Source organism: Desmodus rotundus, chromosome 2 (genome assembly GCF_022682495.2).
Source record: "Desmodus rotundus isolate HL8 chromosome 2, HLdesRot8A.1, whole genome shotgun sequence".
NCBI classification, from domain to species: Eukaryota; Metazoa; Chordata; class Mammalia; order Chiroptera; family Phyllostomidae; genus Desmodus; species Desmodus rotundus.
Window position 1 is genome coordinate 207,114,910 of NC_071388.1, and position 24,623 is coordinate 207,139,532.

Genomic DNA, 24,623 nt, shown 5'->3' on the forward strand with positions numbered 1-24,623 from the left:
GTGCCTGCGTCCAGGGCCTGCTGCGTGGGGCGGGGTTGGATTTCAGCATCTGACGAGGGAAGGGGAGGAGGAGGAGGACTGAGACAGCTGTGGGGAAGGCTTGTGCTGAAGTTCTCACCCCCAGGGCCTCAGGATGTGGCCTTCTCTGAAAGCGGGGTCACTGCAGACACAATCAGATTAGGTGAGGTCAGACTGGAGTGGGGGCCCGCATCCCGTATCACCAGACCCCCGATCCAATACAAGGAGACCGGCAGCCACACAGGAAGAAGCCACGTGAAGACACAGGCAGAGATTGGAGTCGCGTGGCTAAGAGCCGAGAAGTCACCAAGAGGTGGGAAGAGGCAAGGGGGACCCCACAAGATTTAGGGCAGCAGGGCCCCGCCGACACCTTGCCTCTGGGCTTCCGGCCTCCAGAACTGGGAGAGAAGATGTTTCTGGTGCCCCGTTTGTGAGAGTCGGTGACGGAGCCCAGCAAAGAGACAGTTCCCTGACCACGGCCCCCCAGTGCACCAGGGATGCCCCTCTCCTGGCCCCGCTATGAGCGTGTCCTTGCTCCCCTGGGGTGAACTCGGCCTGAACACCCCAGCCTGAGGGGAGGCGGAAGGCACGTTTATGAGGAGGGGGACTGTTCTCACGGGGCTGGAGACTCTGGGAGCCGTCACCGAGGGCGTCAGAGAACACGCACTTCCCACCCAGGATGCGTACCCACTCCAAGGGAGTCATGACCGCGCTGGGCTCTCTGTGGGTCCCCTGGGCTGGTCACACGCTAAAAAGGGGGTCCTCCAAAGGTAAGGAGGGGTTGGCACTACCGAAGGGACAACAGTGGTCCAGGGCCCCCACCGACTGTGGAAACTTCTAAGGAGCCCCCAGAGCTTGAGTTCCCCTGAAGCCGCCCTGAGGTCCATCCGGGGCCTCTGAGTCCTCATGAGGTGCCGGCAAACTCGAACCCCCACCGCAGACATGGACGGCGGGGTCCCGGTGGGGTCCTGACTCCTCCCACAACTCCCTGCAGAGGTGGCTCTGCCACCCCTCCCTGCACCGGTCAGTGTACTTGGACTCTCTCCCACGTCACCTGGGACAGAAGGCCCTGCTTTCCCGCCGGTGCCTGTGCAGGTGCCCCACTGCGGGTGCAGGGTGACAACTGAGGCGCGGCCCTCCCAGATGGGGTGCAGCTGCCGTCTCCCCTCCTCTCGATGGCTCTGCGCCCTCTCTCCTCCTCACTCCCCCCTCACTGGGTTCTCCGACGGAGTCCTCCCCGGTCATGCACAGCACAGTTCTGCCCACACCCAGGTCGCGGGCACCTGTCAGAGCAGGCGTGTCCTGTGCAACAGACCCAGGGTCCTGGCGAAGCGGAGTCCAGGGACCACCGGAAGACGGGCTTCTTCGCTTTTTCTGAAGACAGGAGACGAGGTCTTCAAGGGAGAAGTGAGAAGATGTTCTGCTTTGTCTCTGAGACTCCAGAAAAGGGATGGGGGGTTTCCCGGGCCACCTGCACCGTCATCTCTTAGCCCCGCTGGGGGGAGCAAACTAAACCCCGGGAAACAACCCTTTGAAGAGGCAGAGAGGGAGGCCAAGGCGCTGGGGCGCAACCAGACGTTAGAGGACAGGCTGAAAGGCAGCCTGGTTCTTAAGACCAGAAAGACTCCTGGGGTCCTCAGCCAGGACCGAGGTCCCGGTGGGCGGCCGTGGCCTGGGGGACACCTTCTCCCAGAGCTCTCTAGCCCCCTCCGCTGGAGGACAGGAGGCTGGTGCCCAGGACCAATGCCTGCCCTCTGACCGCAAGACGCCAATTACACCAAACCCAAGTCACTTTCCATATACTTTATTAAAAAGTTTCTTTGTATAAATTTCCTAAAAATTTTAAAATTAAAATTAGGTCCCCCCCACCCCTGCACAAAAAACCCCCACACGTTAGAGGAATGCCAAAAATGTTCTCTGCCTTTCTTTTCACTGTTTAATTAAAGCGTTGGTCCCGCGGCGGCGCACAGAGATTTCGCCTCCTTCCATCGAGACCGCGGGTCAGAGGCTTTAGGAGAAGAGCGTTCTCTCGACACCTAACCCAGGGTATTGGGAGAAAAGCGGAAAAGCTGGGCCACGCGTTTATTCGCCGGAGCGGGGTCTCCATCTAAAGTGGTGCTTAACTGAGAGGGAGGGGAGGACGAAGCACGAGCAGAGAGCGTAGCCATGGGGGAGGTGGGGGTTCCCTTCTAGACCCCACGCTTGCCAGGAGCAGGCATGGTGGGAGCTCCGGAGGGAGTGCGAGGTGATGGAGGTTGGCGGAAACGCCAGCGGTGCGTAACTGCTGCACGGCGTCCGCAGCACAGGATCTGACTGCCGGAGACGGAGGGCGCAGGGGCCCCAAACCCCGTTAGCACCATATGATGGGTCGTGCGGCAGGCGGCCCCTCCCAAGTTCGAGTGTAGCTCAAAGCATGCCATGGCACAGTGCCAGGGAGCCTGCACCCAGAGCTTCGTCGAAGACGACTTGGAGACAGCTGACTCCTTCTTCTTCGAGAGGTGTTTGTCCCTGGCCAGCCACCCTAGGTCCCGATGGCAGCGGCGACGCCGGGTTTGACGAGCACTGAGCGTCACAGGAGGGGCGGGCAGGGAGGGCAGAGAAGGAGAAGGCATGTTACTGACTGGAAAGGACCCTGTGCTTCTCGACAAAACCCCGTGGCTTCCCGTTCTCCCCGGCCACCTCTACTTTCGGGCTCAGAACCTTCACCCGCTCCCAGGCTTCTTGGCCTCGGGGAGCAGAGGGGGAGGGGCGCTCTCCTGCAGTCTGAGCCTGTCTCGCCTGCACCCCGGCTGGGTCCTCGTGCAGACTGAGCTCTCCGGTCCCTCAGGGCCCGGCTGTCGGGGAGCTGGCACATTTTACTACCCATCGAGTTGCCCAACATAACAGACACACTGAGTGGACCCAATACGAACTTTCATCCCTGAGAGGGAGCAAAGTTATTTAAAGGTGAACTGATGGGGTTAGTTATCTTTGGTGTCATCTACAATTGTTCGTCATTCCCCCAAGGATGCTATTCGTTAACAATATCATGTGAAGAACAGGGATTTGCGTAACTCAACAGTGAGGAATTGTCGGCCCCGTGTTTCTTCATCGGCAAAAGTTCAAAGATACAAGTAGGTTTTTAAGAAACGATACTCATTCAGGAAATCCCTTTCAGGGGCTTTATTTGAATGTCTTCCTCACCTGAAGATACAATCTATTTTTTTGGTTCATACCTACCGTAACCTTTGTAATTCAAGTATCTTAAAAAGGTGAGTCATTGACCTGGGTGGCTTTTACCTTACTGACAAAGGCCACAAACAAAAAAGGACGCTGGCTTACCGGGCGCGCACACCCTCTCGCAGTCCGCCTGTGAGTTGAACCTGTTCTCGTTCCCGCTGCAGCCGCCGTACCAGAAGCGGGCGCAGCTCCCGGTCTCCACGTCGTAGTACCACTTCAGCACGAACTTCCTGCACGTGCCTTCCTCCCTGGGCAGCTTGCACACGGCTGCGAGGGCGAGAGGGGGCGGCGCCCGTTACAGCCCCCCTCCCCGCTCCCTCCTGCTCCAGCCTGAGCGGCTGGGGGCCAGTCGCAGGCTGGGGGGGGCGGGGAAGGGAAGGACCCCCGCACCGCCAGCACCCCAATGCCGCAAACGGGGGTCATGGCCGCCCAGGTCTCCGGGAGCACCAGCACGGCCGGAGGGCGAGGGGCGGGGTGATGTGCCCCCCAACCCCCGGCGTCAGCTCTTGTTTGTCACAGGCAACTGAACGTAAGGTGAACAGCATCTCCCTTCCCAGGCCCCGGGCCACCCGCTCTCCGGTCCCTTCACTGCTAAGTCCCCAGAAAAGACACCGAGTTTTAGAACCTTGGAATGTTCTACTCCTTGGCAAAATAGCAACTAATTCTGTCAGAATATAGCTCAAAAATAAGGCTGAACATTTCACGACAAGCCGACTAGACTGACAGTAAAAGTTAAAGCAGGAAAAAATCCTTTATGAGTGTGTGGATATACATGTGTACATGTAGCTGTGTACATGTGTGTGCACAGTCTGTGTGTGGGTGTGCACGGGTGTCTGTGAGTGGGTATGTGTGTGCACATGCCCGTGTGGGTGTGCACATGTGTTGTGTGTGCGCATGTGAACACATGTCTGTGAGGGTGTGTGCATGTGTGTCTGTGTGTGTGCAGGTGCACATGTGTGTGCAGTCTGGGGGGGTGCAAGTGTGTGGGTGTACATGTGCCTGCATCGCCGCCCCCACCACGCAGGGCTGACACCCAGGGGCCTCGTTCCTCAGCTAGTGGGGTGCCCAGCAGCAGTGAGGGTCCGCGGGTGCAGTTCTGACGGAGACCCGCAGGGAGACGCGGTGCACAGGCAGAGCACGGGGCCGCCTAACGCACCGGACCCCAGGGTACACAGGACGCGGGGCCCAGGCTGATCTTGAAACCCTCCCTGGCGAGGGTGGGGCGGCTGCCACCCCGGCACAAAGACGGGCAGCCCCACAGAGGCAGAAAAAAATGACAACAATTCACAAAAACAATGTCTTTCTCTCAAACGTGCCAACGACCGCAGGAAAAGCCTGGAATGTCACAAAGGGGACTGGGCAAAGCAAGGTGATCCAGCCACCCAAACGCACCCCTTGTTTACCGGTGGGCTCCCCATGAGCGTGAGGCCCTGGCCAAAGGGCTGCCGCAGCCCCTGTCCTTTCTCCCCCCAAATGGCCGTGTTTGTCCGATTTGTCTGTCAGGCGCACTCAGTCCGGCCCGTCTGTGCTTAGCTACTGCCTCCACTCTCCGTGTGTTCTGCCACAGACGGGAACCGCCCCTGGGCCCAAGGACGCCGGCCTGGAGGAAGCCTGCACCGTATCGCCCAGCGCCAAACTGGCCTTCTCGCCTGTGAGATCCTTTATTTCAGCGAGAGTCGCTGCAAGCTCCCCGTCTGGTTTACCCGTGGGACGCAAGGACGTCGTGACTGTGGACACACGGACGTTTGGGAAACCGAGAGCAATCCATCAGTGAGGGCCCTACCCTCTTCCAAGACAACTACCTGGGATTCTCCATTTTTAAAGCAGGAAAATGGGAGGTTCCGTGCTCGTAAGGAGCCTCGTCATCATGGCTTCTGAGACACATCGTGTGGACCGGCCTCGCCCGAGGCGTGCCTACAAACGCCACCACAGCCATGCTGGGGACAGGGAGCAAAGCAAAGCGTCTCGCTGTCCAGAGAGGGACGGTGGCCGGCCCTCACTGAGCTCCTCCCTGGCACAGGTCTTTGCACACGACGGCCGTCCAGCTTCCCTGGACGGGAGCCCGCGGCCCTCGCTCTGACCTGCATGGCACGTCTGGCTGCGCGTCCATCCATTCTCTCTGCCCTACACTGAGAGCCCAGCGGGAGCGGGAACACGATGCGGGGGAGGGGGCTGTCGATAACCTTGAACGGCAAAGTACGTTTCATTTTAAAGGAAACACCTGTGAGCAGCCTGATTTGGACCACCCTCTGGTGAAACAGTGAGGGGGGGGGCCCTGCAGGCTGCAGTGAGCGTCCACACTCACGAGGACGTGGGGGCAACAGTGACGTCTGAGGAAACCCTGTCTGGGACCCCCGTCTGGTCGCCAGAGCCGAGGAGCAACCTGGGACGCCCCAGAACAACCACCACGGGGTGGGGGCACCCTGGAAACTGGTCCACTTTGGTAAGAAAGACGTGTGCACCTGCGTGTCCTGTTCACGGAACAGACCCGAAGGGTCGCGAACACCGCTCCCCAGCGGCCACGGGAGCCACGGTCCCCTACACTTTCCTGGCGTCCTGAGCTCCGCACAGTGAAGAGCTACCATTCTATAATCAGAAAAGATGTGGCTCTTTGAAACAAAAAACATGTTGAGTTGGCAAACCACGCCGTTTTTGTAGTTCGAGATTTCTAATGATGTCTACAAGCAGCATTTTTAAAGGCTCCCGTGTGGACGTCTTCCAGGGCAGCCGATCACTGGTCCGCCGCTGCCTCCTCGAGCCATGTGGGGCGGGGGCAGCGGAAAGGGTTTCCACTGGGGCAGCAAATATGTGTGAAGACCCTCTCGAGAGGCTCCGTGTGTTCACACACAAGAAGGCTGGGCGGACCTCAGGCCCACGCGGGTGGTCGGGGGCCAGAGCTTCCAGCCCCAGGAGCAGGGACAATTTGTGTGAATGAAAAAACTTCCCTGCGTGTACAGTTTCAGCACTCACGGGCTCGAAGGATACAGTTACCGCAGTCTTTAGAAGTCACTTAATCCATGGATAAGTTATTCCCTGTTCGATCTTCAGAAATACAGGTATTAGCCCGAAGTTGTACCCCCAGGAAAACAGTCTAAGACAACTTAACTACTGAAGGAGGGGGGAGGAAGGGGGCGGCAGGGAGGGAGGGGGAAGACTGAGCTTTCATTTCCAAGTGCTGTTTCCCCATTCTGAATTTTAAATATTGTAAACACGTCATTGGTTTCAACCAAAAGAGCTCTCAAAAATGGCAGAAGTGCACACAAAAACCCTTTGCTCTCTGTCACATGCAGAGAGGGGACCGAAGTGACAAAGGTCCAGATTGAAAACACCTCCCTTCTTCTGAAACTGACTCGTCCTTAAAAAAAAAAAAAAAAAAGCCCAGCCAGATTCTTGTTTAAAGACGGTGCTGTTTATGTTAACTGAACGCTGTTTACACGTCCGTGTCCCTGCGGACCACACGCAGGAGACCAAAGACATCCCGGACCTGTTCACACACAGCCGCCTTCTCTCGCTGAGGCCCGGACTCCGCTGGAAACGTCACATTCCACGTGCTCTTCTGGGGCGAGGCTCCCAGTGAGTGGGAAGTGACTTCCAAGCTGTCATTTCCTCTGTCGGGACCCATGTCTTTGGGGAATTCCTGTGAGTTCTTTGTGGCCTCTCTCCGTTCAAGCCCTTGGTTGGGACCCTGAATAGAGGTGACTCCGGAAGGGGCCCGGAGTGGGGCAGGAGCTCCGGGACCCAGTGCAGGGGACAAGGCTTCTGCAGGACCCAGAAATCAGCTTCTGAGCAGAAGCAACAGGGGCTGAGGCTTCGGGTTTCTCCTCCTCCGTCCCGTACCCTCACCCCACACCCCTAGGAAGGGATTGTACAAGGGAAGGGACTGTACGAAACCCGCCACGAACTCCTGACTCAGGCCCGTAAACCGACATCGGGAGGCCATGATTTCTCGTTCCCGTCAGTCTTTCCATTGGCGAGGCTTGAGGAGTTTGAAAACCCTGGCGGTCTCCCGCACAGACCAATTCCTAAACCCGTTCCCAGGGGCGCACTATCGGGGACACTTTTCAGTCCCACACGGTGATGCGTCTGTGTGCGTAATCGTCCACAGCTGTGCACTGGCTCGGTCACCATCTTCCCTGTAATGCCTGAGGCCACGAGTCAGCGGGGCGGTGGCTGTGACACGGGATGACGGCGAGACGCAGGCTTGAACACAGAGCCACATATGGCTCGTAGACGGGGACAGAGACGTGTCCCCGTGGACAGAGGGATGCAATATCCTAGTGACAGAGAAGAGCCCCCTAGAAACAGCTCACAGAGTCCAGGGGCCTCTACTCCCAAGCGCCAAGCCAGAAACCATGCAATATTCCCTAACCACAGACGAGACAGGGTGCAGGCTCTACAGAATTGGTACAACGGAGAACCAAAGTAACATCCTAGAAACTCGCAGTGGGAAGAGCAAAACGCGAAAGCCTCGCTGAAAACTCAAAAACCAAGGTGTGGTGGCCGCGGCCGCCGCGCACCGTACGGGAACGGACACAGCACGGCTGCACTGTGCAACACAAGAGCCGCACGGGCAGCAGCAGGCGCCCTTCATCCCATCCGAGAGCAGAGAGAAACACTAAGGAGAGGCGCGCCCCACCCCTCCTGCCAGTGGCCAATGCCCCCCAGAACCAAGGAACTGTCCCCGCACTCACGGGACACCTTTTGCTGGGGGTCTATAAAACAATGATATCTCTAAACGCCCACGGAATTGGGACTTTGGGTATTAGTGGGCATGTCTTTTGTAGGACACGCTTAAGCAAAGCACCTCGACTATCCCAAACACCAGTTCCTCGGGGGTGAGGGGCCCTAGCTCGCGCCCCGCTGGGCGGGCGGGTCTGGCGGTCACTGAGAAACGCGTCCCACTGGGCCCTGGTTAAAGATGAGCCGCGCAGTCGCCCGGCTCAGGCGCACACAGGTCGGTGTGGTGGACCAAGCCACAGGTGTGCTCAGAGAACCAGGACCGGAACATGCCCGCCACGGGCCACTTGCAAACCCTCCGGGTCTCCCAGGGCCCCCGTCCGGGTTGTCTCGTGTCCTCAGGAGCGGCTTTGTGTGGGATCGGATCTCTGCCAGGATGGAGCCCCAGGCTTTGCAGCGTCGCAGGCCACACCCACCCACACAGGTCGCAGCGTAGGGAAGAGTGCAGCGCCCAGGAGGCCAAGTGTCGCTGCCGACAGCCCTGACGCTGCCCCACTCACCTCCGTCACTGCCAGCCAGCGGCTCTGCGCCCACCATGAGATTGACGGTGGCACTAGCGGCCGTCTTTGCGGGCTGCGGGGGTGCGGCCTGCATTTTCTCTACAAGAGACAGATACAGGCAGCTAGTAAGTGATTCGGAACCAGAGAGGCTGGGGATCCTGCGGGACGAGGCAAGCTCTCCTCTCTGGGTCAAGTCTTGGCGGGCGGGGGGCGGGGACCACTGAAGCAGAGACCCGAGAGGCCTCTGCGCAGCCCCGACACCCGCTGTCTGCTCGGGTTGCTCGGTCAACCCGTCTCGGTGGGCCCGTGGAGCAAGCTGCCAGGCTTTGAACAGATCTTCTCATTTTCCCACAGAAGCTTTCCTGTTTCTGGCCACGAAGCCAGACCCCCGGGGCTGAGGGCTCTCATCTGCATGGACTGCGTGGGGACGGGCGGGAATTTCCTTTCCTCGGGCCCAGTGCCTGGACCTGAACCGCACTGGCCCGAAGAGCCAGCAATGTGAGCCTCCCCCTCCACCTCCCAGGGAAGGGGGTCAAGGAGGATGGGGAGCTCACAAGAACTTGGAAAGGAGGTGGGGCACGTGAGTCACTGAGAGAGGCTGGGAGGCGCACGGGGCCAGGCCTCGGCGCCGGGGAGGAGCCAGGAGGATGGCAGAGGGCAGAGGGCAGAGCGCAGAGCGTGGGGAGCTGGGGAGGGAAATTCTGAGGTGCTTTCTGCACGGCCGTGGGTGCCCCATGGCCCTGGGGCGGTGAGACCTTGTAGGCGCCTCGGTTACTCCCGAAGGAGCCAGTGACTCTGGGCGGTGCTTTCGGTTCACTGAACGGGGGGGGGGGGGGGGGGGGCACACTCCTGACACATGGGCGGGGCAGGGGCGCCGAGCCCCAGCTGGGTGCCAGGGGCATACTTCTTTCTCCCAGGGCCGGGGCGGCGCCCAGGCCAAATGGAGCTGGTTTCCTCCACAAAGTGGCCCGGGACCCCCAAAGCAGGGCAATGGTTCACAAGGACCCCATCCTCCAGCTTGTTCATTTGTAAAGTTGGGTGCCCCAGACTTGGTGAAGGAGAACTGTCCTCTCTAGCCCTGGCCAAGTGGCTCTGTTGGTTAGAGCACCGACTTGTAAACCGAAAGGTTGTGGGTTCGATTCCCGGTCGGGGCACGTGCCCGGGTTGTGGGTTCAGTTGTGTTTCTCTCTCACATCCATGTTGCTCTCCCTCCCTTTCCCTCCCTTCCTCTCTCTCTATAATCAATAACCATGTCCTCGGGTGAGGATTAAAAATTATAATAATTATAAAAAGAACTGTTCCCTCTAAGTCCTGTCGATATTCCACGTAGGAGTCAGGACCGACTTTCCTTAAACAGGCCGTGTACTCACTTGTGCTGAAACTTCCTCGGTAGACGGCCCGGACCTGAGCCCTCAGGTAGCAGACCACCGTCACGTGGTACGTCTGCCCGGCGCGCAGGCCCCCAATGACGCGGTCTGTGGCCGTGAGGTTCTGCTTCAGAACCAGGGACTGATCGTGCGCCGAGGTGACGGTGAGGTCGTAAAAATACGGGCTGGGCGGCTCCGGCCTCTCCCAGTGGAGTCTGGCGCTGCTCTCGGCAACCTCGGACACCCGCACCTCTCGGGGGGCCCTGACTGGGACAGAGGTCAAAGCACAGCATGGGGATGCAAGCAAGACCCCATGTGACCGAAACAGGCAGGCGCGAGGGGAACGCCGAGGGGTGTGTATGACAGCTGACGAAAAATGGAGGGGAGGCAGGGAACTGAGTTCTTGTTCAAGTTCCCGGGAAACAGTGGTCTTCTCACCCACCAACATGGATGCAATGCGACAGGAGTCACAGCAAGTAGAACTCCCGTCGTTCATCCCCAGGGTTCACACCCCCTCCGTGCCCTACGGAAAGGCTGCCTTAGCAAGGGGCACCGGGAAAACGCACAGACCGCCGTGCTGATCTGCAGGGAAGCGTCCAGGACAGAACGAGCGCCCTGACTTAGAGCGGGGCTGTCGGGCTCGTTGTCACCGGGGCCACATCGGCCTCGCGGTCGCCTTCAAAGGGCCGGATGTAACTTTAGGACTGTGTAAGTGTAACTGCTCCTTAACTGGGGCCAGGAGCTCGGCGCTGCCACCGGGGCCGAGCCGGATTCGGCCCGCGGGCCTTGTGTCTGCCGCCTGTGCCTTAAAGTATATTAAGTCATGAAACTTTAGGGCGTGGCATGAAATCCTTTCACAGGAACCCCCGCCTTCACCTTCCGGGACAGTTGGTGACACTGCAGTGTCTCCCAGCGTCTCCTTTGAGGACAACCTACAGTAACGCACCCCGGGCCTCACTGAGCCCACCCAGCCCCGGGACCTCACTCCATCTGGGGCCTGTCTTCCCCACGGCCAGGGCTAGCACATGGAGCAGCGCGTGGGGACTAGACACCGGGCACCGCCGTAGCGGGCAGTGTGGGGCCTCTTTTCCCTGCTCTTCCAGCAGGACAAAGGCCTGCTGTGACAAAGCTCCAGGTGGATCAGACGGTCGGCTGTCACATCCTGAGGGAGGCAGGTCCGACTCCATAACCTGGGCACGGCCCGCAGCTGGGGAGGCGACGACAAGGAGCTTGTCTTCCCCTCTCCCTGCCTCCAGGGGGGCTGAAACCCTGCTTCTACTTAGATCCCTTTCTCTCAGGACTCTGGGTCTCCAGCAGAGAAGGGCCATGTCCCAAAGCAGGGGGAGGGGCTTGGCGGGGAGCAGGGGGAGAGGGGAGCCCTTTCCCCTGCCCTTCGCCAGGGGCTTGTCTGTCTCACAGGGGGAGGAGGAAGATCGCTTCCTCACGCAGAAAAACGCGATGCTTCGACAAGTCCCTGCTCTGAACAGCGCCTCTCAGGTGTCCGAACAGTTGAGAAGCATGCATCGCAGATCAGTGACTACTGCCACTGCTTTGGAAACAGGCTTGGAGGGACACAGCCCAGCCACAGTAAACAAGGATGTCACAAGGCGGGAGCCCTGACCACCGCTTTCTTACCCACGGGCTTCGCAGTGGCTGGCTTGGCGGTGGCCGGTCTGGCTGCTGGGGACTTGGGGGCCTCAGGCTTGGTGACAGCTGGCTTGGCAGCAGTAAGGGGTCTTGCAGCCACTGGCTTCACTGCTGCCACCTGCTTTGCAGCCACGGCAGGTCTGACCGTGGCCACCTTCGTGGCCTCGGGCTTGGCGGCAGCAAGTCTCCCAGGCCCGGGTCTGGAGGCGGCCGGCCTGGAGGCCGGCAGGTGTGCCACAGGCACGGGTTTGGTGGTGGTGGTCGCCGGTTCCGGGGTGGCCACTGGCTTGGTGGTGGCCACTGGTTTGGAGGCAGGACTTGAAGTAACATTATTCGGAGCATTTCTGTTAAAACAAACGAAGTATTGCTTTAACCCTCTCTACTTTTGCCGGCCACCTCAAATGGACAAACACATGGCCTGAGGCACTAGCAGAATCTGCTGTCTCAGCAAAACGCCCAGGGCAGCTTCTCCTCGCTACACACGGCTCCGCACACGCCGAAGGCCTTCTGCACCGGCTGCGCCGCAGAAAGCACGCGGGGCAGGGCTCACTAGAAATGAGGCTGACATCACACTGTAAGTGTGCCTGACGTCCCTCTTCAATTTGCAGCATAAAAGCAGAGAGTGCAGAGAGTAAGTGTTACTCTCATTGTCGGCGATAACGCCCAGTGAATGACCACTCTCGCTATAAGAAAGTGTCCAGGCAGCAACATGCTGTGTCCAGCTGCAAAGGCGGGATGTCAGCCTGCGCTTTCACTCTGGGGGCCTATTGTGTGTTTTGGTCTGTATTAATTTTTGTGTGTGTGCTTTTGTTTTAGGGTTTTTTCCTTCAATTTTTAAGCAACGGCACAGACCACCCCCCACTCAGTTCTTGCCCTCACACACACGTTCACTACTTTATGACTTCATCTGGGGGGCCGCAGCCAGGCCTCCACCTCCCCCAGGCACGGCGCGCTGTACGTGACCTGCGCTCGGTTCCTGCCACCACGCCCCCTCGCCTGGCCCTCTGTCACACGGCCACACTGCTCTCCCGTCTGCACTGCAGGTGCAGCCGGGCACACGGTCACTGAGCAGGTGCCAGGCGGCCAGCATCGCGGCGGGTGCGGCAGCCCCTCCCTCTCACAAGTCCCCCTCACAGGACAGGCACGTGGCCTCACATCCTTCCACCGTCAGCTGTGTGATTACAGCATTGCTTACTTTAGGAAGACTTGGAGTCCATTTTTTGCTGAATGCGTCCGATCCTTCTATATGAAATCATTTCACACGAGAGATGGCAAACCGCTTGGACACAGGGCCCCAATTGCCTACCCTCTCTGTCCCACGCCCTACATATGATGGGACAGGTTCGCCCACCGTGCGGCTCTGCACCCTTGAATCTAGCTAGGCTGGCCTTGGGATGCACTTTCACCCACAGGACGAGGCAGAGGTCACAGAGCCCGGCCCTGGCCTGGGCCCCAAGAGGCCTTGCACCCTCCGCCTGCCTTGTCTCAGGGAGCCCTGCCCGTCGCCTGGGTGCAGCCAGGCTTGCCTACCGGAGGGTGAGGGACCACGCGGGGGCAGAGATGAGCTGCGAGCTGAGACCACCCTGGACCACCAGCCCACAGCGGACGAGCAGCCGACCTCAAACACAGGACTGAGCCCAGTGGAGGCCGGAAGAACCGCCCCGCTGAGCCCGAGCACAAAGGCTGGCCCACAGAATCGCAGATTGAGTGAACAGCCGTTCTCAGCACCGTGTTTGGGGCAGTCTGTTATGCAGCAGAGAGTGAACGGATCCACCAGATTCTTCTAAAAGAACGTCTCATGCGACCTTCGGGAAGTCGCGTGTTCTGCAGTTCAAGTCCTCACCCTGCAAGGTCAGGCATGGAGGTTCTCTGCGTCCCCTCCAGCACTGGAATTTGTGGGACGACTGTTACAGTCACTTACACTCGTCTGTGACCAAGTTTCACAGGGTTCTTTGCTGGCTGGTCCCCTTGGAACCAATCACACTGTTTCCTGATATCTGGGGACAAGTAGAAAGCGTTCTCACCTAGGAAGAAAGAGAAAATATATATACATATATATACGTATAACGTATGTGAATTCCTTGCAAATTAAAATTAATCTGCTAATGAATTAAATGAACCACATAGCAGGTAGTCCATAAATATTTGTTAAATAATTAATTAACTCTTGTAGACAAGCTAAGTCTAGCGATTTTAAACATTAAGTACTTGATCCAGAAAACATCGCAAGCCAGTATCTTCTGTTTGGCAACGTGTGGGTGACCCAGGTAAAGACAACGTTTGCTCAGTGTGGGCGGGGAGGCAGGAGTAGAGAGAGCTCGGGGGCAGAGTTTCACAAGGTCCAAGCCCTTGCACACCAGTTAGAGTCGAATTACCTTCGATATCTTCTCGGCGCAGCGGTTAACAAAGCTTTTCTGGCCCAGGTCTTCTGAAGGCAGGGGCAGTGGCCCCCAGGTAAAACCACTGCCTCACCTTTGCTCCCTGTGTCCTTCCCTGAAACTTTCGGGGCCCACGCCTCCCAGTGGGAGTACCGTTGGCATGGCCCTGACCTTCCCCTTGAACGAGAACCTCCCCGTTCACGCAGGCTTATCCACGCTTCCTATGTCTCTCTCATTTGTTAGAGAACTTCCCGTGACAACTCCGGGCCAGGCTCGGGGGCACAGTGGTGAGTGACACATTTTCTCCAGGACCTCGCAGCCCACTGGACCCACAGACCCATGGACGGATGAGCCTCGGGCTGCATAATAGATGCGGTAGGGGCCACACCCAGATCAACGACAGGCCAGCCTTGGGGATAGGGAGCGCCCAGGGTGAGCAGGGCGACGGCAGGAGGGTGTGGAGGACAAATGTGGGTTTGCTGCCAAAGCAGAGGCGGAGAGCATGCTGGGGAGCCACGCTGGCACGGACCCAGAGGTTGCCAGGTGCGTGGTTGGCAGCTAAGCCCAGATCCATGCAACTCCTTCTAGAAGCTTCCACAATGCCCCATCGGGATGCACTTCTCTGTGACCTGCCAGCGTATTACCTCACGCGTGACCCCTCTGCCTGCCTAGACTGTACATTCTCGGGGTTCCCGTCCACATGCTGGGAGCAGCCCAGTCGCACTTGGTTGAATAAGCAAGTGAACGGGGTCCCCATCTGCACTCACTGCCACCCCTGGAGCTAAAAGGGTACCCAGGGCCTGGTGGGTGTTGACACCTACCTGTTGAATGAACGAACGAGTCAGCGTCTTCACACCAGTTGCCTTTCCCACGAGTGTGCCCCCCTCACCCCCAAGAGCCCGACGGCGTGGGCAGGCAGGAAGCCCGGCCGGGCAGCCCCGAGGTCTGACACAGGACTTACTGCTGACAAAGGACGGCAACAGCCTCCCGAAGCGGAGCAGGGGCTCCGCGCTGAGCTCGGTAGGCTCATCCACCAGTTTGAAGAAGACGTCATTTGGCTCGCTGGCGAAGCTGTACACCTCCTTGACGTTGACCTTCCTGCCGATGCCCAGAATCACGAAGAAGTAGCCCTTGCACTTGGCCTGCAGGATGGCCGTCTGGGCCTCCTGCAGCTGCTGCCCCCGCACCTCGCCTGTCAGCATCAGCACCAGGACTTTCAGGTCCCGCGGGTGGGGCACAGGCTCGAAGACGTGCTCTATGGTGTAGTCGATGGCGCGGCCCAAGGCCTGGGTCCCCTGCAGCTGCACCATCCTGGAGCCCAGGGCGCCTAGCAGCTTGTCCTTGGAGCCGTAGTCGGTCAGGGAGACCTCTACCTTCACGGGCACCACGCTGGCATTGCCCACGGACTCGGGGGCCGCGTGCTGCACCACGGCCACCCTGGCAAAGTGCTGGGAGGCCTTGGGGTCAGGGCTCAGGTCCAGCTGTCTGACCAGGTACCCGACGTACTTCTTCATCTCATTGAACTGCAACAGGGTGGTGGACTCGGAGCTGTCTAAGAGGAACGCCATGTCGATGTCCACGTCGCTGCCCGCTGCGCGCCTGTCCCTGAAGACTGGCTTCCAGCTGCCCAGGTCGCAGGATGGGTCGATGTTGCAGATGTCTGGGGGAAGAGTGGCAGCCCGTCCACGCTGCGGCTCCCGCGTCGAGACACACGCCTCGGTCCGCGGGAGCCTGGGCCGCCCTCGCCGCCAGAGAACTCGGAACCCTGTTTACAGCGGCCGACACCGCAGTGGCCAGGCTTCGGTTCCTTACTGGACCGCTGACTACATGAACACGTCAGTGAGCCCAAGTCTGTTAGCGTGCCGCAGCACTGGAGTTAGAAGGGAGGGAGGGGAAGAAAGGAGGAAGAAAAAGAAGGGAGAGGGGAGGGGAGGGGAGGGGAGGGGACCTTACTTTTTTGCCACCCTTTGAAGAAATGTGTTCTAGAAAGTCCCAAAGGCAGATCATTAAAATCTGGGCTCCAAAGACAAAATGTAAGCGGAATCTACGTTCTCCTTTATCACCTATAAACCAATCATTCCCTCCCCGAGAGAAGTTCCGTTTGGGGGGCTCCACTTCAAGTATGTGAACTACCAGGCAGCCTCCACAGGGTGAACACCAGGTGCCGCGAACCGCTCAGCACAAGCCCTGTGCACGGATGGCGACTACTCGCTCAAACGTCCGTCCCCGGACGGAAGGGGCTGCGGCTGCGGCTGGGCAGCCGCGCCGTGGCAGGAGCGCTTACCCAGGCAGATGTGGCACGTCAGGACGCTCCTGAGGAAGTTCGTGAGGTCGCCCCTGGCGGGCAGGACGCGCGCGTGCCCTACTTTGGTGTTGTTGATCTGTTGGAACAAGAGGAAGCGCTCGGGAGGGGTGTCGTGGTCAGCAGCCTCTCGCGAAGTGCAGCCGAGGACTGAATGGAGTCACACCAAGCACACAAACCGCCCAGCGGAGCAGCAGCCCCTCGCTTTTTAGGGCGAGGGTGAGAGGAGGCACTGAGCTGAGCAGGAAAACACGGGCTTTCTTCTGCAGAGATGAGCTGGAGTTCAAATCCCAGCCCTGCCCTTCCTGCTGGACCCCAAGCACAGTTATCCCACCTCTCCGGGCAGGGTTCAGCTTCCTCAGCTGTAAAACGGGGTGATGGCAAATTCTCAACAGAGTTATATGAAGGATTAGGTTAGTCAGCGTATGCCAAGTGCCTTCTATCAGACAGCGGGGCCTAAACAGTATCGTTACTCTCAGCAATCAATGTCAGTGGCGAATGTTAGCTCCACCCCTTCCTCTCTCTCCCAGGTCTACAAAGGGATGCGATCAGGAAGCAAGCAATTAAACCATCTCCAGAAGAGATGCCTGTCAGAGCACACCATTGCGAGCTACGTATTTAGTGAGTAATTAAATTCCATTAATGAATAATTAACGTTCCAAACCTGCTGAGACTATTGCCGGTAAGACACACAGGCAGGTCTGGGTCACTCAGCCCATGCGTGCCCCCCAACCAAGCACACGGCTGGAGACCCATGTGGGACCCCCCAGCCCAGGGCTCTGCGCTCCACCCGCCTGCGGTCGGGCAGAGGAGACCCTGCGGAACAGAGACGATGACCCAGTGCCACTGGTGGACATGGGCAAAGGGAGAACCGCAGAATATCCAGTTTGGAAGGAGAAGCATGGAGCCCATCCCTACCCCACCGCGTCTTTCGCAGGTGAGAAATCTGAGCCCCGGAGAGGTCAGTGAGTGAGACGCACAGCCGGATGGCGGGGAGAGGGGCAGCGAGCCCAGGCCCCACCCCCGTCCTGGCCCTGCCCTCCCTCCGTGCCCGTCACCCACTCCTCTTGAGCAGCGAGCCCAGAGTTCTCGCTGAGTAAATACAGGTCGATTGGGTATCACAATGAAAGGTGCTGTTTAGGCAATAACAAGGGAGCACTTGTCTGCATCCCAGGCTGACCCGTGGGTGCCAGCCCGGGTGAGGCGAGGTATGAGTGCTGGTGCACACTGGGGACCTGGAGTCACAGGTGTTCGGGTACCTCACTAGGAGGCGGCAGACCTCCCGGGCCACCCGAGAGACCCTCCTCTAGCCCGGGACAGGGGACCTTGGACGTGGGGCTGAAGCCAGAGACTGTCCTGGAAACCCCAGGGCAGAAATTCTTGGTCAGACCAGCCTCCTCCAGGGCCCTCTAGAAACCGTGGGTCACAGACACACCCTGGAGGGTGCAGACGTGCCCGAGACCCTTCTCAGAGCCCCCAGGAGGGGCGGGAGCTGCCTCCAGAGCCCCTGGGCACAGACCTGCAGGGCGTTGGCCAGCTGCCGGTCCTCCTGGCTGGTGAGGAACAGGGGCGTGATGCCCGCGTCCCACAGCTTCAGCACTGCCTCCCTGAGCTGTGGGGACGCCCTCGTGGGCTTGTTGCTGAAGAAGACGGCCACTTTCCTCATCAGGAACCCGTTCCTCACGCGCTTAAACGTGTTTCTGGCCACGAACGACATGGCGGTCTCCAGACTCTGCTGCTTGGACGTCAGAGCCACCTGGAGGTTCTGGATCCTGTCCAGGAGGACGGACTTCTTCCTGGAGTCCGCAAACCGGATCTCCGTGGTCACCTCGTTGTTGTAGGTGACCACGGCCACGCGCGCCCCCCGCGGGCAGTTGCTCTCGGCGATGGTCAGGTCGCCCACGGTCCGCAGCAGCACGTCCCGCATCCGGCTGAACGTGTCCTGGGTGACGCCCTCCGAGGTGTCCAGGGCAAAGGCCAGCTCCGTCGGGAAGACGGGGCACTCCAGGGGCCCTGGGCAGTGGGGGGTTTCAGAGACAGGCTTTACTCACAGAAAGGGGGTCTGCTGGCCTCGGAAGGGGGTCACGCCGCTGAAACTGACTTACCGTAGCAGCAAGCTAGAAAGGGAACAGAGAAGAGGGTCAGTGGCACCCACCGCGGGAGGCCCTCGCGTGCAAAAACAAAAAGGGCCGCCGGCAGAGAAAGTCGTGCACTCACGGCATTTGTCCTTGATGCTCTGGACAAGGGCGCACTTCTGCGAAAGGAAAGAAAGGGGGCGTGAGCACAGCCGACGCGGGCCCACGGGCACAGATTCACGCTGCGCACACCCGACTTACATCGATCGCGTCTCCTCTGTTGCCTTTGGGACCCTGAAAAACAAGGAAGGAGAGGCTGATGCGCGGGATGCGGGAGTGAGGGACAGGCCTCGGCCCACAGAAAGGGGACGGAGGAAGCCGAGGTGGACCTTGGCTGGCCTGGGTGGCACTCAGACTCTCCCTATAAATTTGACTTTACTGCTCCAAGAGCAGAGGAGAGAGACTTCCAGGACAAAACGGGACTCCCTGGGAGGAGAAGAGCTCCGCCCCCGAAACCCTGGATGCTCGTCACTAACCAACCCACCTAAACCACACACCTGAGCCTGAGTCCCACACGACTCTCTCCTCTCGCCTGCTGGTTCAAACCCCCCGTTCCCAGAAGACAGTGCAAAGTCATCACACTGCCCATCACTCCAGGTCTGAAGTACCCCGGTGGATTCTGCTCGGGGAGGGACCCTCAGCTGCCCTTGGCAGCTCACCCAGGAGGGATGCACCCCGACGGGCAAGCAGTCGCCTCGTGGGCCCCACCGTCTTTCCATAAGGCTGCTCCCGCCCACCTGGCCTGCCCAGGCACTGGTGAAGGACCTCCCATCAAACACCTCAGTCGTTTGAACACCAGACAGGTCCACCCCACCTCGTCCCATAACCCCTTTTCTAGGCGTGACTTCCCGTCAGTAAGTTCTCATCCTGCTGCGAACCTCATCGGTTTCAAGGTACAGGGAGACACAGGGAGAAAGGTATAAGAGCACAGGGAGAAATTCAAGCAAGAAAACATGGAGGTTAGCAATGGGGAGGTCTGGGGGAGGTTTCAGGGAAGGGGGGCAGAGGGGTGCCCTCCTGGCTCCCCACAGCCGGGTAACGAATGGGTTCGGACCTTGAATCAGGAACTTGTTTGGGGGCTGGGGGTGGAGGGGGGCCATTTACAGGCCAAAGGAAGCATTCCCCAAAATGGGGTCTGGCGTAATTAGGGTCTTCTCACAGGGTGCCATCGAGGCGTTTCGATGTATTCTTTTGTTTGTCCCCCACCCGAGCCTCGAACTAAGAAGCTGCACCAGGAAACTGTAGAAGCAAATCGCAACCTGCCCCAGGTGTGGAACGCAGCGCGCTGAGGAGCTGTCTCCCCCACCATGGTACCAGAAGGAAGGCGGTTGAACAAGCGAACAAGCGAACAAGCAAAGGATGACGGCAAGAATGCCACACCCCGCCCTAGTGGGAAGGGGGTGGTGGAAGGTTCTCGGGGACTGCAGAGCGTCCAGCCCACGGGCAGCTTGACCGGAAGGGGTAGATACTCACAGACGGCCCTGGGTAACCGGGGTCTCCCTTCTGTCCGATCGCCCCCGGAGGTCCCGAATTTCCCTGCAAGGGGCAGAACCAGCATCGCTCAACTGTGGCGGAAGGAGGGGAGTCGCAACCCCCGCAGTTGGGAAGGGTGGCAACGGTGAGCAGGTGCAACGTCCCCCACCCCCGCCGGAAAGCCCTCCCTTTCGAGGATCCTGGCGTCTCCAGGTTCAAACGCAAGGACAAGAGGCTTTCACAGAGCTGATGGGTGTCTCCCCACACCAGGTTCTCTGGAAGGTCGAGGTGGGACAGGTGCTTGCCTGAGACCCACTGACGACACCATCCGTGAGTGCCCAGGAAGTCAGTGACTGACCACTAGCGAGACCACTGTTTGGCGTGGACAGCCCACCCAATGTTTGCAAACCCCATCTTAAGCAGTAACTGAACCAATTTGCCCGTCTTCACTGAGCAAAGCAACAGGACAGTTACCGTGAGCTGAACGACAGTTCAGGCTCAAAATAACCGTTAGAAACCATTACACGCATCCAGAGCACCGTTCGCTAATTCAAGACTCGCGCCATCTTGAAACAACGAGTGAACATCCCGGAGGAGAACGCGCAGACCCCGAGCAGCGAAAGGAAGAGGGGTCCCGGCGGGTGGGGCGGGCGCAGGCGGCCTCGGCCTGGCCGGCCTCCCAGCCCAGGACCCTCATGAGCAAGCATGTGACCGGTGAAACGGTGCTGCTTCGCCGTCAGTGGGCAAGGCCCAATCTGACCACACAGACTTCTAACGTGACTGGTTCTGGGACTTGAGTCCCCCCATGCTGTGAGTGGACCATGGACGGGTGACCCTTGCTGGAGACGTGTTAGAGGAATGGGCTCGCGGGGCCTACCCCCAATGGGGAGAACACAGACACAACCGAGGGGGCCTGAAGACACCGGTCTTCGGCTCAGGGGTCCTTTCCTTCCGCCCAGTGCTGTCCAGGGCCAGGCGGCGGCTGAGGAAGGAGAGTGTCCACAGGAGCAGGGGAGGCGTCTGGGTCGACCACCCTCCCACGGGTCCTCATTCCCGCCGCACACCCGGCACTGGCTCGCTTACCCTTCGGCCCCTGATGCCTTTGGGTCCCGGTGGTCCCTCTGCTCCTGGTTCGCCGGGGACACCCTGGAAGAGAACCAGCAAACAGCACATGAAGCTCTGGAACGGGACGTCCAGCCGAGGGTCCCTGGGGCGCCTGGACCACACTTCCCAGGGCAGCCAAGCGGCTCACTTCGATGAGCCCTCCCACTGGGTCACTAGTGCGCATACGTCTTTGGCAGATGCAGCCTCGGCTTACTGAGCCAATGAAGACAACCCCACGTAGCAGCAGCGTTGTAAGGCTGACTAAGGGTTCTGTCTCGGGGCCGTCTCATTTCGTCCTCACAAGCCCCGGACAAGTGCCTGTTGTCACCTCCACTGGACAGACGAGGGAGTACCACAGAGAGAGGGTGGGGGCTGGGGACTCCCAAGGCCGCTCGGTTCACAAGCGGCTGACCCAGGATGAGAGCCAGGATGCTCTGTTTGTGGCCCAGGGACAGCGGGGTGTTTTCCCACCAGGGGGCTGTTTACCTTTGGACCCGGGTGTCCGGGAAACCCTCTTTCTCCCTGTAAGAGATAAATAAATGACTAACGTTTAGTCTCAATTTAAACTCATCTAAAACAAATTATTCTTGAACAGAAAAGATGCAGTCTCAGCCTGTCTATGGTCATCAAGAGAAAAAATGCACTATGTCCCAATAAAACTTCGAGAAACGGTTCTGTAAAAATACCACCTGTCAGAAGTACATACTTTTTTGCCTTTGCGCCCTTCGCCGCCGACCCCGTCTCGGCCATCCTCCCCCTGATTGTGGAAAAACAGCATTACTGCAGGTCACCATGCCGGGCGCACCATGCCCACCTCTGTCTAAAGCCCCGGGAAGAGGGTCCTGGGGTCCCTGAAATGCCCCCAGATCTAGCTGCAGCTCCGGGAAGGGTCCCTCCCCCATCCTCCACGTGCAAACAAGAGCAAGGCTGTCAGAGCCCGGTCTGGAAAGGGCCTTTCAGCAAGAGGTGCCGCTAATTTGAAGACTGGGACCAGCTGTGGGTGCAGACAGTGCTCGGAGGTGGAGTCAGAGACTCGCTGGGCCTGGGAATCGCAGAGTGCGAAGGATTCGTGAAGGCCGCCTTGCCTGTCCGTCTATGAGTCTTTGACTCCACTCCAGAGCAAAAACACTTGCTCAGACGCCCCTCCCAATGTCCCGCCCCCTCCTCCCAGGCCGTGCCACTAGACTGCCCTCTTTCCAAACGCCCCCTCTCAGGACACTCAGATCTGTCCCTGTCCCTTCCTCATGGGGGCTTGCGGAATGGGACACCGTTACTTCAAAAGAGGCAGAAGAACTATGGGAATATCTCTAAAACACGCAACCTGTTACTTAGTTGGTTTACAGATTTAAGGGGGCGTCAACAGCAAAGGAGCCATTGCCCCCAGGGGTATGGAAACGGAATCAGGCAGTTCGGTATTTTTTCCCTTTGCTTCTGAAACTAAGAGTAACAGAAACGGATGTTTTTAAACTTCCGTTAGCCGTAGAGAAGTTACACACAAGGAAAACATGTAAACGTTTCAGGGTCATAAGTCAGGTCAACCTGCTCAGTTTCTATAGTTTTTAGGTATCCTGACTTATTTTTGAAAAATTCCCAATGTTTTGTAGATTTCTACTTCTTACACAGGAACACGTCCCACAGGAGTACCGTCAGTGAGCAGTTAATTACTTGGAACAACAGTTCTTTAAAACACAGGTTAACAAGGGAATCGTTTCTATTCCTGGGATGTCTCCTTCCGAGGGCGCGGTTTCGACCGGGACTGAGTGCTCACCCAGCCCGACGCCGTCCCTTTGCGGAAAAGCTGTGTGCTTGTGTGCACCGGAACGCAACCTGGTTCGGCTTCAGCAGGCCAGCACGCTCACACGCCCCGGAAATGCAGAAAAAAGTCTTTACCCCCGACCCCGCCCCATGACGCAAAACTGATCATAACATTTATTTGGTTTCCCCATTTTCAATCACGTCCCCAGTGACAGGAGAAACGATGGTTAAGTCAGCTCTCCTGGGACCTAACCGCGTCTGCAATGAGAAAGGCGGGCCCAGCACAAGGCCCCAGCCCCCCCGCTTCCTGAACGGTTCAGCAAAGAGTCAGCGACGTGTGTTGATCTTACCGTCTCCCCACGGGGACCCGCACTCCCGAGTCCTCCCTTTGGTCCTGGCTCTCCAGGCTCGCCCTGCACACGAGAAAAAAGGCTGAGACACCCGAGGCTCCAGACCGGTTGGAAACGTGACTCCAAGCCCCAGCGTTCTAGGTGACGCCACCGCCAACTTCCCCGTTTAGATTTCGATAAAAATGATTTCTCCAACTGCAAGTTCCTGTGTGGAGCCCTGGCGGAGAAGCCAGGGAGGCTCGTGTGTTCTTTTCATGAACGTGGCATGTGAACACGCTGACAGGGGAGAGAGGGGGGCAGGCAAGAAGCCGAGAGAGTTGGTGGGCACTGAATTCAGCAGGAAAGCCCAACCCCAGGGAAAATTCTGGATTCCCAGGAACGCATTTCTTTCACTGAGAAGACACTGGCCTTTCAGACTGGCTAGGATAAACTGTGGTTTTTCTCGAGGTTTATAGAGAGCAGGCTGCCGGAGAACCTTTGTATAATAAGTTGCCGGCATCCAAAATGGTCAGGGCGCAGGGTTAGCTAAGCACGGCCAGCAGAGCAGCTGAGTGCCCTGCCAGATACACTAGGGGACCCCTTGTGTCTGATCGGACAGACACAAGGACGTGAAACCATGGTCACGTGCCACGGCGGGAGCAGATCAGACGAGCCACAGCTGCTGCCGGGTCCCGGCCACGAGGCCAGGCCTGTGAGCACAAGCCGTGCGTTCCCTTCAGGTGGGGACGGGGACCCCACCAGCCAAGCCAGCTCTCAACAGGGGAGGCTGGGGTGGGAAAGACCGGAGGGGTTGCGAAGGGATGTGCCAGCGAAGCAAGTGGGCAGGCAAACGCGGGAGAGGCCACCAGCAGGCTGGCCAGGCCTGGCCTCAGGGAACAGGCTCCTCCTTTGTCAAAACCAACCTTTTTTCCCAGGGGACCATTTCTGCCCCGTTCTCCAGGAGCACCGGCGGGCCCTCCGCTCCCCTGGGACGAGAGGAGAGCAGCGTCAGTGACAGTATGTCCACCCTCCGGGCCCCGGTGTCTGTCCCCGGCTTCCCTCCCCACGCCCCGGAGGTCGGGGCGGAGCAGCAGGGCTCAGAGTCACATGCGGCACCACACACCCCAAGGCAAACGCGTGTGGCCTGTACGACCCTGCGTGACTCTCAGCCAGCACGCGGATGTCCCACGATGCAGTTCCCAGCGTCCCTCCCTACCCTGAGCCCCTAACTAGAGAACACCCACATTTTAGGGGGGTCTTGTCCACACCTCCACAGTGAGACCTGGCTTCACAGGTGTGGGGACCGGTGTGCTCTGCTCTGCTGGGTGAGTGAGGGAACCTGGGTCCCCACACGCAGAACAGCCTGTGGGGCCCGGGAACGAGCCCCACGAATAGAGGCCAGGCGGCAGCAGCTCTCTGTGCCTGCTGGTCACTGTTTCAAGAGCTCGGCCTCCTCCCTATTCCATCTTAAGTTCTTGGTTAATCGGAGCTGAACTAAATGTTCAAAATAGGTCTTTATCAGGTTTCAAACTGGGGAGGACTTTCTGAGTGGACCAAGGCTGTCACTGGGTTCCCACTTCCACCGCAAAGCCTGTTTGTGCCGACAGGTGGCATCAGGCCAGTCCCCTGCCAGGTGCTGGTCCTTGTCATTTTCCGTAA

At 58.9% G+C, this 24,623-nt stretch overlaps 1 protein-coding gene across 1 annotated transcript in view; it reads right to left on the minus strand.

Annotated features, from left to right (window-relative positions):
• Positions 1–1,860: 1,860 nt before the first annotated feature.
• Positions 1,861–24,623, minus strand: part of COL6A3 (collagen type VI alpha 3 chain) — a 70,577-nt gene continuing 47,814 nt past the window's right edge. Inside the window, exons 27-44 of the mRNA XM_024564201.3 lie at positions 23,888–23,950; positions 22,986–23,048; positions 21,587–21,637; positions 21,367–21,402; positions 20,860–20,922; positions 19,777–19,839; positions 18,505–18,537; positions 18,386–18,422; positions 18,274–18,285; positions 17,688–18,181; positions 16,151–16,247; positions 14,828–15,526; positions 13,410–13,512; positions 11,477–11,832; positions 9,845–10,108; positions 8,475–8,573; positions 3,340–3,504; positions 1,861–2,580 (exon numbers count right to left, since the gene is read on the minus strand). Coding sequence (XP_024419969.2) covers positions 2,540–2,580; positions 3,340–3,504; positions 8,475–8,573; positions 9,845–10,108; positions 11,477–11,832; positions 13,410–13,512; positions 14,828–15,526; positions 16,151–16,247; positions 17,688–18,181; positions 18,274–18,285; positions 18,386–18,422; positions 18,505–18,537; positions 19,777–19,839; positions 20,860–20,922; positions 21,367–21,402; positions 21,587–21,637; positions 22,986–23,048; positions 23,888–23,950 — 2,739 coding nt within the window. The 3' untranslated portion in view covers positions 1,861–2,539. The remainder of the gene's footprint in view (positions 2,581–3,339; positions 3,505–8,474; positions 8,574–9,844; positions 10,109–11,476; positions 11,833–13,409; positions 13,513–14,827; positions 15,527–16,150; positions 16,248–17,687; positions 18,182–18,273; positions 18,286–18,385; positions 18,423–18,504; positions 18,538–19,776; positions 19,840–20,859; positions 20,923–21,366; positions 21,403–21,586; positions 21,638–22,985; positions 23,049–23,887; positions 23,951–24,623) is intronic.